This window comes from Eulemur rufifrons, chromosome 3 (assembly GCF_041146395.1).
Source record: "Eulemur rufifrons isolate Redbay chromosome 3, OSU_ERuf_1, whole genome shotgun sequence".
Lineage (NCBI taxonomy): Eukaryota > Metazoa > Chordata > Mammalia > Primates > Lemuridae > Eulemur > Eulemur rufifrons.
The window spans coordinates 10,778,125-10,794,899 of NC_090985.1; the positions used below are offsets into that span (position 1 = coordinate 10,778,125).

At 52.1% G+C, this 16,775-nt stretch overlaps 1 protein-coding gene across 2 annotated transcripts in view; it reads left to right on the forward strand.

Annotated features, from left to right (window-relative positions):
• Window positions 1-1,790: 1,790 nt before the first annotated feature.
• ST8SIA2 (ST8 alpha-N-acetyl-neuraminide alpha-2,8-sialyltransferase 2) overlaps window positions 1,791-16,775 on the forward strand; it is a 63,594-nt gene continuing 48,609 nt past the window's right edge. For both annotated transcript variants that reach the window (XM_069465765.1, XM_069465766.1), the window contains exon 1: window positions 1,791-1,888. In XM_069465765.1, coding sequence (XP_069321866.1) covers window positions 1,791-1,888 — 98 coding nt within the window. The remainder of the gene's footprint in view (window positions 1,889-16,775) is intronic.

Here is a 16,775-nt window from a genome sequence, read left to right on the forward strand (position 1 = left end):
TCACCGCAAGAAAAACATGCTCCTGAGGAGCTCTCTGTGAAAGGAGCAGAGGTGCACACACTTGGCAAGGGGCTGGGAAAGAAATGAAGGGCTGGCTGGGAATCAGTGCACCCCTAACTCGGGGAAAAGACATCTGCTCTCAGCACTCAGAGGAGGTGATGCGGAGCTTTCCCCCACTCTGTGCTGCGTCCCCATCCTGCTCTCTAGGCAGGGGGATGGGAACTCCTGGCTCCTAAGGTCAAAAAGTCCAGCAGCCCCCCAGCTTGGAAGCCTCCTTCCCGCCCCTCCTTAGAGGCGAAAGGACAAGCCACAGGTGGTGCTTCCATGGGGAAATCAGAAGGCCCTCTTCTGTCCCCACCATCGCCCTGAAGGGACTTGGCTGCTGCCAGCCTCTCCGCAAACCCCTCTGAGAGGTGCTGGGGGCACAGCCAGCCCGCCCCTCCCCTCACTCTCCCGTGCTTACCAGCAGCCAGGACCTTCCATCCAGCTTCTCCAGCAGGACTCTTCCCCCCACACTCACACCCCAAGGACCTTTTCATAAGATCATGTCTCAAAAGTTATGTTTCCTGATTTCAGGGATTGTTACAATTAGTGCAAGAAAAAAAAAGGTAATTATCTAATTCCAGTAAAACTTAATGGGGCCCTTCCCACCCAGGGCAAATGGTTGGTTCGAAATGTAATTTGAGTTAAACTGTCTAAGGCTGCCAAAGCGCACACTAGTCAGCGGGGGATGGGGGGGCATTACCTCTTGTGGGAGCCATATTTTTCTATAAGGCTTTTTGATCAAGATACGACTCCAGGGGGTTATTGATTTTGCTAGGTGAGGGTAAGAGCTGGGGAAATGAAGGCCAACCAGAGCCAGCACCAGGAGGGCCGAGGCAGGGAGAACGCTGAGTCTGCCACTGTAGGTAGAGAAGCCACTGGAGCAGCAGCCCAGGGTTGTAGCCAGGACTGCCTTGACCTAGGGCAACTCGGAGAGTTCTCCGGACCAGTCTCGGGTCTATAAATGGAGACCAAGATGACCACGTGGAGGGAGTGATTTCTCTCTGGCTGAGCACCTCGCCCACAAATTGCAATCAGCATCTCTGCAGAAGTTGGCCTGTCTTGGGTATTTCTTCTCCTCTCCCCTTCCCCCACTTCCACTCCTAATTCGTCAACTGCTGAAACATCTGTCTGGCCGAAACCGCCTTCTTGGCGCGCACTGGGGGCTGTCCCCAGGTGTTGGTCTTTGTGTCGGAAAACTTTGCGAGGAAGCGAGGGCTCTGGACAAAGAGCGGGCGAGGGAGGGCGTCTGCCAGCTGGCCGGGTGCTCCAGGCGGTGCGCGCTCTTCCCTGGGCTCAGCTCGGTACCTGGTGGCACGCGGTGCCCCGAGCCCAGCCTCCCCAGGCCGGGAGTGGCAGGCTCCCGCCGCATCCCTGCACTTTGGGAACTGAACGAAGCCAGGCGGGAGAAGCGAAGGCGAGAGGCTGGACGCTGGAGTTGGTGGGAGGAGGGGAGCAGAGGCGCGGAGCAAAGCTGTCAAACTGCGCGCGGAGCCCGGCGCGGGGCGGGGGAAGGGAGGAGAGGGGAGGGGCGGGCGGGAGCGGGGAGGGAGCGAGCGGGCTCGCAGCGCCTGAGCAACCCCTGTCTGTTGCTGCCGCTGCTGCCGCCGCCGGCCCGGACTCGCCCCGAGCGCAGCGTGTCTGACCCGCAGCGCGCGGCGCGCGGAGGCTCCGGCGCCCGCCGCTGCGCCCTCCAGCCCCTGCTCCTCGCGCCGGCCCGTGTGGGTCCCGGCGGGCGCGAACCCACCATGCAGCTGCAGTTCCGGAGCTGGATGCTGGCCGCGCTCACGCTGCTCGTGGTCTTCCTCATCTTCGCAGACATCTCGGAGATCGAAGAAGAAATCGGGTAAATAGCTGCGCCCGGGCCCGTGCCACGAGCCCTGGCGGGATCTCTCCCTCCCCCCGTACTCTCCCCTCCACCCGCTTTGTGTGCGCCGCGCCCCCCTGTCGCTTGGCTGGAGAGGTGGGGAAGGTTTTGGCAGGGGTAGTGGTGCTGGGAGCCCGGGACGGTTTGGGGAGCGGAGGGTGGGGGCGCGGCTGCTGTGGGGTGTCCCCGGGTGGGGTTCATGGGCAGCCCCCAGCTGGCCCGCGTCGGGAAGCGGACTCACCCACCCTTCCCCCCTTTCCTGGCGTGTCCAAGCGCAGTGTCGCTGGGGTCGAGGGAGGGCGCCGGGGAGTGTCTCGGGCGGGCGGAGGGGCCGAGAGTGGAGGGAGGCAGGAGTTTCTTTGTCTCCAGCTCGGCCGCTTTCTCGCCTTGGCAAAGTGGGCAGGGGGCGCGCGGGGATTTCTGAGCTGGGGGAGGGGTTCCCCAGGCCGGAGCGGAGGGCGGGGGCTCGGCACAGGCTCCGGGGAAGGAGAATGTCCCCGGTACACACAGGCACACGCGCCTCCCGCCGGCCCAGAAGCCAGGCGTAGGGGTGGCACCGCTAGAACAGGGCGCGCGGGGCTGGGCTGAGACCCCCGCCCTAGCCTGGCTTTAGACGCTCAGCCAACCTGCAGCGATCCGGGCGACCCGGGGTTCCTGTGCGCTCGCAGCGCGGAGACCGACACCTTTCGGGGAAGTCTGTACCGTCGCCCGGTGGGTTCTGGGCCCCCAGGCGCGCGATCTTGCCCTCGCTTCTCTCCGGATCACTCCGGAGGTGGGGCGGTGCCGCCAGCCCCCGCTCCTCCCGGCTCAAGACTTCCTGGAGCGCGCACTTGCGGGGCGGGACGCACGGTGGAGTGTCCCGGAGGCTGAGACTTGTGCCCCGCCCCGCAGCCTCCTGCACGCTGGGCCTGGCCCCTCTCCAGAACCTCTAAAGAGCGAAGGACAGGTAGGAAGACAGCCGTGTTCTGAGGAGGCCGGAGGAGAGCTTCCTGGCCCTGGGTAGGGAGGTGAGGTCTCAGAGAGGGCAGAAAGTCCCTTACCTCTACGGGATTTGTGCCCAGCCAGGCGCTCTTCACGAGTCCCGCACCGCGTGCGTCCCTCCTTTGTCCCATTTGTTATTTCATTTATCATCAGTGAGAGGTGAGTGCCCGCCACGCTGTCAGGTCCCTCCAAAGGGAGGTGCCAGTCTAGGGCCCAGGATGCCAAGACCCTAAGGACCAAAACCTGGGGCAAGTGACACTTCCTGTTCTCTCCTTTCCTCTCGCCTCTGCGCGTCTCCCCAGAATTCCTTCTGTGAACTCCACGCTCTCTCTGTCTCTTTCTCCTCCCATTCTCTGATTCCCCAAGAGTTCCGAAAACTTTCACAAATGCTGTTCTGTGAATACACGATGTGCCACCAGCTCCCACGCGGAGATAAACATGCTACTTTCCGTAGCTGTTCGCCTCAAAAATGTGGCTGGAAATCAGACAAGTCACGTCTTGGGGTGACGGAACATGCAGTGAGGGGGCCTTCCCCTGGGCTCCCTGCTTTCTTCTCTCACGTGTGGGCCCTGCCTGGCCCAGATGTCCTGCCACCTTTGACGGTGTGCGGTGTGCGAGGGAAGGACCAGCAGCTGCCCATTGTTCTCCTGTAAAAACATAAGTGCTGTGCTCAGGCAGGCATCCTTAGCTCGTCCATTCACTGAACTTTTACCAACTACCTTCTACATGCGGGAGACTTTTAATTTTTAAAATGCTGTCCGGAGATCACTTTGCAAATAATGTTGCACTTTCCTGCCAAACGCATTGTGAAGCATGCACTCCCACCTCAGTTGTTTGTTCCAACAGGGAATTGAGGAATAAGCTCAAGGCCTGAGCTAAGAAGGAGAGCATTTACAAATACAGACACACACACACACACACACAATGCTCTTCTCCTGTGGGTGTGTCCTCTGGGACCTGTTTCACTTGGGGGTCCCTACTTTTTTTTATTCTGCCCCTGCCCAGGCTGATTCTAGGAAAAAATTGTCAAACAGGTCAAATGTGACATCTCCTATGGCATCTTTCCTCCCTCTGTTGCTTCTCGTCCTCTGGCTTGAGCAGTCCCGACCCAGGCCTGAGTCACCCCCCTCTCCCAGTCTGATGTAGCTGCCGTGGATGAACACTCTCCATGACGTATGATTGGGACCAGCACTCCAGTCCCACCCATAGCCGGCCCCACATATATTTAACCCGGAGGAATGGAGGCACATCTGGGATTTGCCACGGCTAGGGAAGGAAAGACGTGGAATCCTAGAGGTGGGGAATCCTAACAGCAACTTCTGTCTGCTTGCAAGTAAGGGTTGGACACACAGTCACTTATTTAGTCCTTGGAACCACTCCAACTCTGAGCATCTGGGCTCTGTGCCCATCAGTGCCCTGGCACAGTGGCCAGTGAGGGTGTGGAGAGGGCTCTGTGTTCCTCACAATATGCCTTCTGGAGACCTCGAATCATACTCAAGACCACGCTGCTGCTGCCCCAGCCCTGCACCACCCCTTCCCCCGAAGCAAGTGCTTCAAGAGCGCTTGCTCTTGACCTGTGCTAGGGAGGATTACAAACTACCTACTACCTAAGTGTTGGTCCCTGGGAGAAAACAACGGTTCTGCGACAGGCAGTGAACAGTGGGACCTTGTGGTCTGTTAGGAAGGAAGGAACCTCTTTGGGGGCTAAAATTTCCAAGGATTAAGAAAGGAAAAGTAAAAGAAGAAGGTGAATTACATTTGTGTTGTCTGGAGGAATAAAACTGAGGTTCACTTTTCCGATTCCCTTTCTTATAACATGAGGCTTTTTAATGTGGTAGTCTCGGAGACCCTGGCCTGCTTGAGGAATTACATACCGTGTGGTGAGGAGCGGGGCTTTCTTCTAGGGGCTTTTTCCGAAAGACATGTCCCCTGTGCTAAGTAATTACTTTCAAAGTTCCGTTTCTGACTCTCTTGCTCCCATTCAGATGGGGCTGAATGAGAAAAGAAAACGTAGAAAGATAAGTTCCTGCAAAGCACCCAGAGAGTCCTCCCTGGTGGCCAAGGAGTGAATTCGAATTCTAAGCCAGAAATTGGGTGGGGCTTCGGTAGAACAGGTTCTGACCAACTCTTCAGCCTCCCACGTTTTAGAGCCCTCCGGCCAAGTTGTAAGCTAGCCTTCTTCTGGTTGTCCCTGGAGCTTTAATCCTGAGCGTAACCTCCACGAGAGGAGTGTGAGACATGGCTGTGTTGCCCATCGCTGGTGTCCCCAGAACCCGGCACACGGAAGACATATTTAATAAACATCTGTTGGATGAATATCCTTCCAAGTCTGCCACAGTGATGGGCACACGTGGCGTCCTTGGGCGAGGTTGAGACTCACAGAGCCTTAGGACAGGAAAGCAGCATAGAGCTCCCCCTATAGAAACCTCCCCTCTTTTTCTTTAATCAATTAGGGTAAATTTGTCTCTGAAATGTAACATCACTTGTCCAAGGTCACAGCCTGACTGGTTAAGGGTGGGGCAGGCTTGCACAGGTCTCCTCTTTGATAACCCAATGCTGTAGTCCCCAAATGAGCTTCTCTGCCTGTAAGGGAGTTAGAGAACTCTGGTTAAAGAGGAGATGAGTGACTAGAAATGATGGTAATAGCAATCATGACAGTGATGAAGATGATGATGACGGTTAGCATTTATTGAGCACTTGCTGTGGGCCAAGAGCATTCCAAGTGCTTTCTAAACATTAACATGTTGCATCCTCATGGCAACCTGGAGGTCACGTACTGGTGGCACTAAGAGCTCCTATGTGTTGAGTGCTGTGTGTCACACGGTGTGCTAACTGCTTTGAAGCACTCATTCACTCAATCCTCTAGGTTCCCTCAAACCCCTCTAAGGGAGGTACTGTTGCCATCCCAGTTTACTGATGAGGAAACTGAGGCTCGGTGAGGTTGTATAACTTGCTAGTGGTAAGGCAAGTGCTTGACCCTGGCTCCATGGGAGGCCAAACTACGTGGTCTTGACCAACATGCTAGACTGCCCCATCCTCTGAATTATTTTTCCCCCTGCACTAATGTTGGGGAATGGTTCTCAGGACTAGTCTTCCTAACGCATCCCCTGCAGTTCTTCCAAAGGCCCTGAGTTTTTTTAAACAAGGAGCCCGGTCTGGCCTTCTGAGTTTCCCCTTCAGTAATTTAGCAAGAGAGAAGATGGACAGGGAGGACTGGAGGGGAACTCAGGGCTCATCTCTTCAGAATGTCACTCTAGTCCAACAGAGTTCAGTGCCAATGCTAGAAGACAGGATGGCATTAACAGGCAGAGCCCTGGACTAAAGCTTCTGTAGGAGAGAAAGCTCCTGGTCCATTGCCAGCCTGACTCTGATGTCGATGGAATGGGCCTTCCCGGATTCTGCACGCTGTACTGTTGGGCATCTGGGCATCTGGAGCAGGGGTGATCGTAAAGAAATTTAACAAATGGTCCTTCTCTGGCACCATCCTGTAAGAATGAACATCTGAATAATGAGAACTGATGCTGCCCAGTACATCGTGGCTGGGGTTCCTAGTTCCCCACAGCCAAACATCAAGCCCTGTCTGGGAAAGTACTAGATGAGGTGGGACTAGCTCTGGGTGTCAGCCGTGACTAGATCCCTGAGCAGGTGGCAACGGCTGCCACCAGCCGAGAGTGAGGTGAGTGCGCTGTTCAGTGGACAAGTGCAGGTGGATGGGAGGGAAAATGACCTTGAGCAGGTGCAGTCCAGGCACGCTGTAAGAGCGTACGTGATTGCTCAAGGCGATGCAAGATGCAGTTTTTTTTTTTTTAAGTCCATTCTTCTCCCCAGTCCTGGTGTACTTCACTCAAGTGTAGACATGATTGGAGGATAAAATAGGAGCTGGTTTTAACTCACTTGCCTGCAAGTCCTTGTTGCCAACTGTTCCTAGCATCAAATTTAAATTGTAAATAGATATCCATCTTAGAAACCAATTCACCACTCAGGGCCTCTTTCCCCTTGTAAAGCAGGGTTGCTAGGTTTTAAAATTGTTTTAGGTTTCACAAATTGGGAATGTTATAAATTGCAAATTATAAATACTTCTTAGAGAGAGTGGATTCTAGAAAGGCTCCTATTGCTTTCAGAATGACATACAAAGCAATGCGTAATCTAGCCCTTGCCTCTCTCCCTGGCCTTCCTGGGCTCCAGCCACTCCATGTTCCTCACAGTTCCAAAGAGCATACCATGATTTTATACCTCTGTGCCTTTGCACATGCCAGTCCTCCTTTCTGAAACACGCTCCTTCCACACACTATCCTTCCTGCCTTCTCCTCCCTCCCCGACTCCTCCCCCAGGTCATTCCTCCCAGGAGGCTGCTGTGTCTCCTCCTTCAAGGCCAAGGCCTCATACCACCTCCTTTGCAAAGCCTTCCCAGCCCCCATGCCCTCCTATGTGCACCCTTAGTGCACATCATGCCGGCATTCTATGGAGATGGATCCCACAATTATGCCTCGTCTATCCTTTTTCTCCAGCCCCAGGTGAGGAGTATATGGTTTAGTGAAGGAAGCCGTAAGATATTTTTTGAATCAACAAACTTGGGTCTAGGATATGGCAAAAATAAGCACTCAGCCCCTCTGCGCCAAGAGGTTCACACGATTCTAATAATAATTACACATCCTCCGCTTGATCCAAGATCCACTTCTTCCTATGCATCCAGCACGGAAGGCACAGCCCAGTGAAGGGCACAGTCTGGCTATGACTTTATTGTCTCAGAGTGTTGGGGGCCAATGGAAATGAAAGCTCCTTTCTGGTTTGTAAAGGAGGAGGATCAGTGGTGTGTTTGCCCACTGCCTGTTTGGATAGAAAGCAAAGATCTAGAGCCCAGACTCCAAGCCTCTGCCCGGCTCTTGATTCTCCAGCGAGCCCCTGCTAGCCCCCTGCTGCCCACAGTGCCACAGTGGCTGCCTCCCTCCTCCTGCCGGGAGAGGATGGACGAGCCAGCTCTGTCTGCCTTGGTCACCTGCAGGGCCGCCATACCGGCACTGAGAGAAGACCGGGAACTTGGGGCCAGCCGTTCCCTTCCAAGGGCCAGTCCCCAGGAAGGACGCTGGAAGCCGAGTTTTTGAGACATTGAGAGACTAAGAAATGTGAGGTCAGGTTGGTGTGTGTCATCTCAAAGATTTTGCTTATTAAGCACTTTAAAGTGGTGTTTTATTTTAAAACACTAGTCAAACCAGGGGATGGTGACGATGAGTCCAGACTTGGGGCAGCTGCGTGGACCCTGGATGAGCTCAGCAGCCTCATCGCTCTCAGCTGTCACAAGCAAAAAATAAGTTCGAGACACAGATGGGGAGAGAGAGGAACCTGAACGCCCCACCCGGGTGAGTCAGGTGCCAGGGGACAGGGACAGGCTCATCTCCCCAGGAGGCACCCCGGGGCAAGGCTCCATCCCCTGTGGCTGCCTGACTGCCATCTCTCCAGTGCTGAGGCTTGTCCCTAAGTGTCGAGATTAGTCACTCTCCTCGGTGGCAGCTGGGCTGGTTTTATATTCTCCCCAGTCGCCTACAATTCGTCACCCTGCTAGGAAGCCGCTGGTGTCCTGACGGGACCTGTTGGTCCCCCTGTTTTCTCAGCTTTGGCTGTCACTGACTTTGTGGTGGGCTCGGAGGGAATGGTTCCAACTGGGGAGAGAGCAGTGGCCCCGACATGACATGTGTCTGGATTCTATGTTGGCAGCCGTGGCTCCGCCCGGCACTTTCCAGCACTTGGGATGCTGATTTGCTCCCCTGGGGAATCCTTGTGTGGGTGGGCGTTTGCGTTCTCAAACTGCTCTGTGAGCATGAAGCTCTGGCTCTGCCAAAGGGTTTCCCAGCACTTTTGTGTTACTATTGGAGGAACAGAGAGACTCAGCTCTGTTTCCTTGTCCTTTTTCAGTTTCAACGCAACAAATCCCCCTCTTATTCCTCCTCCTCTCCCCCCTCCAGCCTCTTAGTCCATGGTGGGAGGTTGAAAGAACCCCTGGGTCAGTGGTGCTCAAATGCAGATTTACAGATGGGTGGTGACCCAAAAGGAGAAAGAAAAGAAAAAGCACAATGTAGCCGTGATTACTAATAGTTTCAAGTTGCCAGCTGTCATTGCCGGAGGAGAACTCTTCTATATTCTGAGATGTTCTGTGTTTCTTTGGGGTAGTAAGATGTCCCTTCTTTTATAAAAGAAGGTGATGGTAGCTATAATGTTCCTCCTTGGCCGAGAAGGGTGGTAACCCCATCCTAACACCCCAGTGCCAATTTCCTGGACATGTTTCTGGTCCTTGCAGTCTGATAGTCTGGGCTCTGGGTCCTCCAGGCACACTGGGCGGCTTGCTTTGGGAAACGAAGCCCCACTCCTCACATATTTTTCCCCATAGAGTCTGATGCCAGCAGAGAATAACAAGTCACTTTTTGCATGTGCCTGCTATGTGCCAAATGACATTCTAAGCACTTTAGCTGTATTCACACCTGTAACTCTCCTAACAATCCAATGAGGTCTATGTTATTATTATCTCCATTTCACAGATGAGGCACAGAGCAGTTAAATAACCCAGTCAAAGTCACACAGCTAGTAAGGTACAGAGCTGGGATTTGAACCCAGGCTCCAGGGAATAAGGATAATTATCCAAAAATGATGTCCGGTGGGGAAAATAGTCATGCTTATATTTCCAAGGGGTGAACCTTGAAAACCCCAAGGCTAGTGGGAGAGAGAAACCTGGGATTCAGCATTGCTGAAGAAACCTTAAGGGACGGCATGATGGAGCCCAGGCCATAATGGGATGTGACAGCCAAAAAGATCAATGCAATTTAGGGTTGCCAGCTCTGAAACCCCTTAATGAGGGATGGAGACCGGGCACACCGCTCTGCCTCTGCCCCCGCTTGCCCTCGCCTCCAGCCACCTCCCTGCCCCTCCCGGGTCCCATCAGAGTGGCTCTGGAGTGCAGCATTGGTTTGACCTTCTCATTACCAGAGAGAGAGAGAGAGAGAGAGACTGAGAGAAGAAAAACAACACAAATGATGAAGGCCTGGAGGAATTTGCTTCTGGGGAAAGACAGAAGGGTTGGTGCTGCCAGCCTCCCCACGCTGGGTGCAGCCTGGCAAGGAAGGGAGGGAGAGAGGAAGCCGTGGGAGCCCCATTTCCTACAGGTAACACTGTTCTGCCGAGAACTCACATCTCCCTCTATCCTCCCAGCCACCCTGTTCACCCATTTGCAGATGAGGAAATGGGTGTCACTAAGGTGACACAGCTGGAAAACAAAAAGCTGGGATTCCAACCATGGCCCACCTGCTCTCAGCCACTCTTTTGTACGGAAGTTACCTGGCTGCCTGCTCCCAATTCCTCCTGCCCTAGACCTCCTGCACTCTATCCCATTTTCTGTACCACACTGAGCTTGCAAAGGGGCACTGGAAGCATTTAAGACTATGGGAGACTCACGGATGTGAGATCGCCTCCCAAACAGAATGGCGGCCATCACCGTTGGGCACAGCACTTCAGCAGATGCCAAAGGAAGGAGCAGACACACCTGGGCTCTGCCCAGCCAGGTGTGGGAGCTTGTTATTAGGTTTCTCCAGCTCTAATTTCAAGAACGAGAATATTGGCTGCACTCGGAGGAGTGATACCCAGAGTTAACTCACATCTTCTTTCTTGGTAAATGCCAGCATCGCTTAAATAATGAAGGCAGGACACATAAGATGTCTGGAGAAAATGAGTTGGTAAATTGATAGGGCAGGTGACTTTCCTTTGCTGTTTTCCTGTAAGCAGTGTAGGCCCTCCGTCTGCACCTCTTGAGGTTCCCAAAATTTGGGACTTGACTTTAAGTGGACTCTGGATGATGCCCAAATTGTACGCTCATCAGAGTGTTTAGTTCCCAGCAGAAGCAGAGAGGAAGATGAGGGAGAAACTCCCGGTGGTGTTCTGTCCTGGCCTGGGCAGGGAGCCCCTTGGCCAGCTGAACACAAGGGCAGCAGCATGCTGACAGATGGCCTCCCAAAGAAAGAGCAGTGATGGCCCAGCCTTGGTGGTGGAGCCAGCCACAGCTCCGTGACCCCTCCCCAGCCTGCCAGAGCCGCCCACCATGGCTCTACCCCTCAGCAGGGTGTCAGAATGACTCGCTTAGGTCTTCATCTCTCCCAACCCGGAGTCTCACTTTTCTGCTATTTATAAGGACTGACAAGTTCTCCTCCAAGCTGGCTCATGATTCAGGACAGTGGGCCACACCCCCGGAACAGCTGGAAGCTACTAGTAGCAGATTGAGGCTCTAGTCTCTGGTAGAACAGTTATTACCTGTGTGACCTCAGGCAAGTGAGCTTACCTCTCTGAGCCTCAGTTTCCTATTCTGTATAATGGGATTAATAATATCCAACTCAGTGTTCTGAGGATTAAATAAAACACAAATGATGAGAATGTAAAATGGTGCCATCACTAAGGAAAACAGTATGATGGTTTCTTAAAAAATGTAATGTAGAATTACCATAAGATCAAGCAATTCCACTTCTGGGGATACTGCACCATCCAAAAGAATTGAAAGCAGGGCCTCAAAGAGATATTTGTACACCCGTGTTCCTGGCAGCATTATTCATGATAGCCGAGGTAGAAGCAACAGAAGTATCTACTGACAGATGAATGGACAAAGAAAATGTGAGGGGGGTGTGTGTGTGTGTGTGTGTGTGTACATATATATACACACACAGAATATTATTCTGCCTTAAAAAGGAAGGAAATTCTGCCACATGGTGCAACATGGTACAACTGAGGATACTGTGCTAAGTGAAGTAAGCCAGCCACAAAGGACAAATATATATGTAAGTTTATAATACTTACGTAAGTGTGTGACTCGACTTACATAAGTTACCTACAATAGTCAAATTTATAGAGACAGAAAGTAGAATGGTGGTTGCCAGGGCTGGGGGAGGGGGAATGGGGAATTGTTTAATGGATATAAAGTTTCAATTTTGCAAGATGAAGAGTTCTGGAGACCAATGGTGGTAATAGCTGCACAATATGAATGTACCTAACGCCACTGGAATTGGTACTTACTGTTAAGATGGTAAATTTTAGGTCATGTGCATTTTACTAGTTTAAACACACACACACACGAAAGCAGCCAGAAGAGTGCCTGGCAGGTGCTCAGGACACATTGATTTATTTTAAGAGCACAGATGTGGTTTTAAACAAAGCAACATCAGTGTGAGTAATATTTAATTTTAAAAATAATATAGTGCCAAAAAGCATGGTGGGAGGGGGGATGGAGGGAGAAAAAAAGAGGAAGGATATAAATGCAGAATTAGAAAAACACACACCATGACTTTGTTGTGAATGTTTGGATACACTTGCTGGAAGTGGCCCAGATACCGGGGACTTAGGATTGTGGAAAGTACAGGTACGTGTTTTTTCCTCTGGCCACTCTGAATACTTGTTGGCCTGGCGGCCTGTGCAAATTCAGTGGGGGTGCCCATAAGGTTTCCTAAAAGCATAAGCTGCATGGAGGGCATAGAATGATGGGGACACTCAGGTGGGGCCAGGACAGCCCAGACCCCTCCCTCTCCGATGCAGCTTCCCGGCGGCCCCTTTCTTTCTTTACCACCTGCACAGGGGTGGTCTCTACGCAGTGTTTTTGGCTCAAGGGTGCACCTGAGAACAGTCCCAAAATTCAGCTCCCGAGATTTGGGTCCTACTAGACTGGAAAGAGGTGGGATGCAGCTGTCTCTTCCCTTTTCGGCTCAAGCCACGAGATTCCCAAAAGACAGCAGGAATGAGCAAGCCAGGGGGATTCCGGGAGGCACGAAATGCCAAACTGATTCTCAAACTTGAGAGAGCATCAGAACCTGCTGGAGGGCTTGTTAAAAACGCAGTGCTGGGCCCCACCCTGGAGTTTCTGATTCAGCAGGTCTGGGGTGGGGCCCAAGAATTTGGATCTCTAAACGGTTCTGTGGACGCTGTTGGCCCTTTTGGGGACCACGCTTTGAGAGCCACTGGGCTAGAGTCTTATCACTTAAAGTGTGGCCCTCGGACCAGCAACGTGGGTGACGGATGGAGGTTTGGTAGAAATGTAGCATCTCGGGCCTTACCCCAAACCCAGACCTGCTGAATCTGAATCTACACTGTCCCAAGACCCCAGGTAATGTATACACACACTGCTAGTGGCAACGATTGCTTTCCCTGCCTTCTGCAGAGCCCCCGCTCTAGGCTGTGACCCTGGCCCATCTTACCAGGGGAAACTTGTCGGTGTGTCTCCATTGCCTGTCACGGAGTTGGCCCAGAGCGACCTTTAAGTGGATGTCCACAAAATGAACAATGATTCCTACTACAGCCACTTGTTGCATGCCTGTGTGTACACAGGAGCTTTTGATACATTATTTCACACATTTATTATAAAACACCCGCAAAACCCATTTTGTGGACAAGTAAACTGAGACTCAGGTGGAGTAACCGCTTAGTAAAAAAAAAAAAAAAAAAAAAAGCACTTGAACTTCATCATGGTCTATAGCTGGCCGTGTGCTGGCGTGCCAGGGGTTTGGCCATGTGGCTTAGCCTGCTCCTCTCCCTCTGCCCTCCCAAATGAGGCCCGAGGCAGGAGGTGCTGCAAGGAGAAATCTTAACGACGGGTTGAATTGATTTATTAAATGAACCTAAGGAGGCTGCGGTGTGTCCAGAAACAGCGTTGACCCAGCGCTGGAGCACTCGAAGGAAATTTCTAGAGAAGCTGGACAGCGAAGCACTCATCGGCTGTGTCATTAAGCCCTCTAATGAGCTTGGCTGGGATGTGATCATTCACACGGCAAACAGCCCCACTTCACGGCTGGCACATGCAGGAACAGCTCCCTAGAGTTCTGGGGGTTCCTGAGCGGATTTGGTGGCCTGCCCAGCCTGCAGGCTAATTCCAGACTCCACTCTGTTATAAAAAGCAGAGCAGTGGAGCGGGGAGGCCTCTAGGGGTGGTGGAGGTAAGTCTAGGGGAGCCTTGTAAAACCAATCTGCTCCTCCAGATAAATCAGGCTTGTGGGCAGGCTGCAAGCCAAGGATTTAATTGTATTTATTTTTGCCATCACTTTCTATTTAGGGCAAGGGATATTGGTATTCTATTTATGGTAGTGATATAAAGATTCCTTTTGTGATAAATTCATTTAAGTTTTCATTTAAGTGAGTCAAGTATTAAGTCAATAAAGTCTAGTTAGCAAAACACATGAAGGCGGACCCTGAACATGATTGGAGTTTATGCAATGATATGCCAGGCCTACTTCTGCCCCGTGATAGCGGAGCGAAGATTCCTTGCCGAACTTTATGCAGAGCGAGTTGATCCTCCAAAGAGGTACCTAGTTACAGAAACAATTTATCACTGTATTTGGGAAATGGTCCAACATACAACAAAAGAATCCTTGAATGAAACCATCTGACGAATGATTTAAACCATGTGCACCAACACTCCTCAGAGAGAAGGTGGTCCCTCCAAGGGGGTAGGATGCTTTCGCCCAAGAGGACCCCCCCCCCCCCACCGACCGCTGCAGCACCGCTAGGTTAGAGCCACAACTTACAGACCTCTGGGGCGCTCTGCTTCTCTTTGGCCCCTCTCCACGCACTTCGTATTTGTTGTGTGCTGTCTCCCCTGCCTGCAAGATTATAGCTCCGTGAGGGCCAGGACCGTTTCAAATTCATGCCCTGCCGTCCTTCCAGCTCCTCGCACGCTGCCTGGCAGACCCGAGGTGCTCATTTGGAGAATGGGGGAAAGCAGGGAGGGAGGGGAGTTAGTTCCTTGAGTTCCCTGATTTTCTGGGATCGTTTACGTATTTCTCTCCATGGCCAAAGGAGAGAAGATGTGGCGGGGCTGTATTAGCTAGTTGTCTGATTTGAAATCCGTTGCGCTGCATCTTATGTATAGATGAAGCCCACTTTGCTTTTGGCTCCAAATTCCACGAAGGAAGACCGGCCCATGGTTTCAGTAAACACTCCTAGCAGGCTAATTCACACTTCCTAACAGGCTGCGCGGCCTCGTACACAGAAACCAGAGGACTGGAGGGATGTGGCCAGAATTGGGAATCAGGCGAGCTGGTTCCTGGCAGGCTGAGATCAAGCTGATAACAAGGAGATTAATAAGAGTCTGCAACCTCCTCAATCCTGCGGCATGGAGCAGGGTTTTCAAATCAATGATGGTCGGGCTGGCCTAACGGTACCTAATCTTACCTTTTGAAGCTCAAACATTTGGGAGTTGAGATCAATTGAGATAAAATAAAGTAATATGTGTTGACTTTGGATTTTTTGTCTTCATCAGAGTCCCATTGTGTAGCGTTTTTATTTTCTGTCTTGGAAATAGGCAGAGATTAGCCACTGGAGAGTGTTGTTCTGTCTGGACTAGGTGGTGGTATATTTACTTTTGTTCTTTTATTTTTTTTTTCATTTATCCACTAGATGATTCTTCATAAGGGAAGGGCTCATTTCTGTCCTGTTCTTCTCTGTATACGCAGCGCATGTCACCTGGTAAATGCTCAATAACTATGCAGTGTCGCAGTGTCACCAGCACAGACTATGTGACATGAGCCAGTCTGCTGGGAAAGCCAGTCTGCTCCCGATTAGGTGCAGACACAGCAGCCTGGCAAGGCACTCGCAGTGCCCCTGGAGAAAAGGGTCAGGACCGCTCCCCGCCCCTGGTTTCTGTGTCAGGTACCGTGAGCTGTGTGCAGTCATCACAAAGCTACGTGTGAACAAAATGCATCCGATTCACCCTACACAGGATGCTGGTGACATGCACAGATGAGCACAGCACAGAGTTTGTGGTCTGGTAGGGGAGAGTTCTTGTGTGCTGATGAGGAACGTGTCTGGTGGTGAGAGTTTGGGGCTCTGGGCTTTGGTCGTGTATTTGCCACCAGCTAGGGCACGTCCTAACCTTTCTGGGCCTCAATTTTCCCATTCATAAAATGTGGGTTCGATGAAGCCACAGGTCTTCTCTAGCTCTAGACAAACAGGACTGCGTAGCTGCCTCAGGGAGTTTCCCTGTTGAGTGGAGTTTAGCCTCGCTGGAAATAGCTAATCCCTTCGCTACGCCTCTAAATTCCTTGCCCTGAAATTTTAGAGCAGGGCAATAAATAGGTGCTGGTCTATTGCCACCTACCACCTGCTCAATAGTAAAAATAAAAGGCTGCTAAAGGGCAGAGGAAGACAAACTAACACACTGAGCAGCTACTCCATGCCAGGCACTGCCCCCTGACACTTTCTCATCTTGATGACACTGCTTGGTGCACTTGCAGGACGGGGTCCCTAGCATCACCCTGCCCACCTCTCAGCCTCACCTGGAGAATCGTCATGTCACGGCAGGATCAGTGTTCTGCATAAGCAATGCTCTATGTACCGTATTTTTAAAAAGCACATGAGTGTATGCAACGGGATGTAGAAAAGCTATTTTCAAGCCTACTTAAATGTGGTGATTTAGGAAGCCTTCTTCATGCTGCTGTCAGGGAAATCCATCATCACCAACACACACCTCTGTGTGTAGTGTATCAGCCTAGTTGCCGTCCTGGTCGTCCGTGGTGAGCCCTGACATGAAACACAAACAGATGACAACGTTGTCCTTGTGGTACTGACGATTCGTACTCTAGGACCTCCAAAGAGGGAGTCCCCACAAAGGGCCGGGGACTGCAGAGACACTTTTGAAGAAAGCAAGATCAGGCTGGGACTTGAAGGACCGAGCTGGAAAAAGAATGAGGTTGGTGATTCAGATGGGGAGTATGGCCAGGACCTCTTGCGTTCACGACTTGGCTGGAGCAGAGGCTTGGCAGCCCCTGGAGGTGCGGGGAAGTACAGCAGGACAGAGGGCTCGGGGCCAGGCTATTAGGGCTGTGGGACTCAGACTTGATTCTTTGGGGGGTTCTTTGGTTTCACTTGAGGTGCA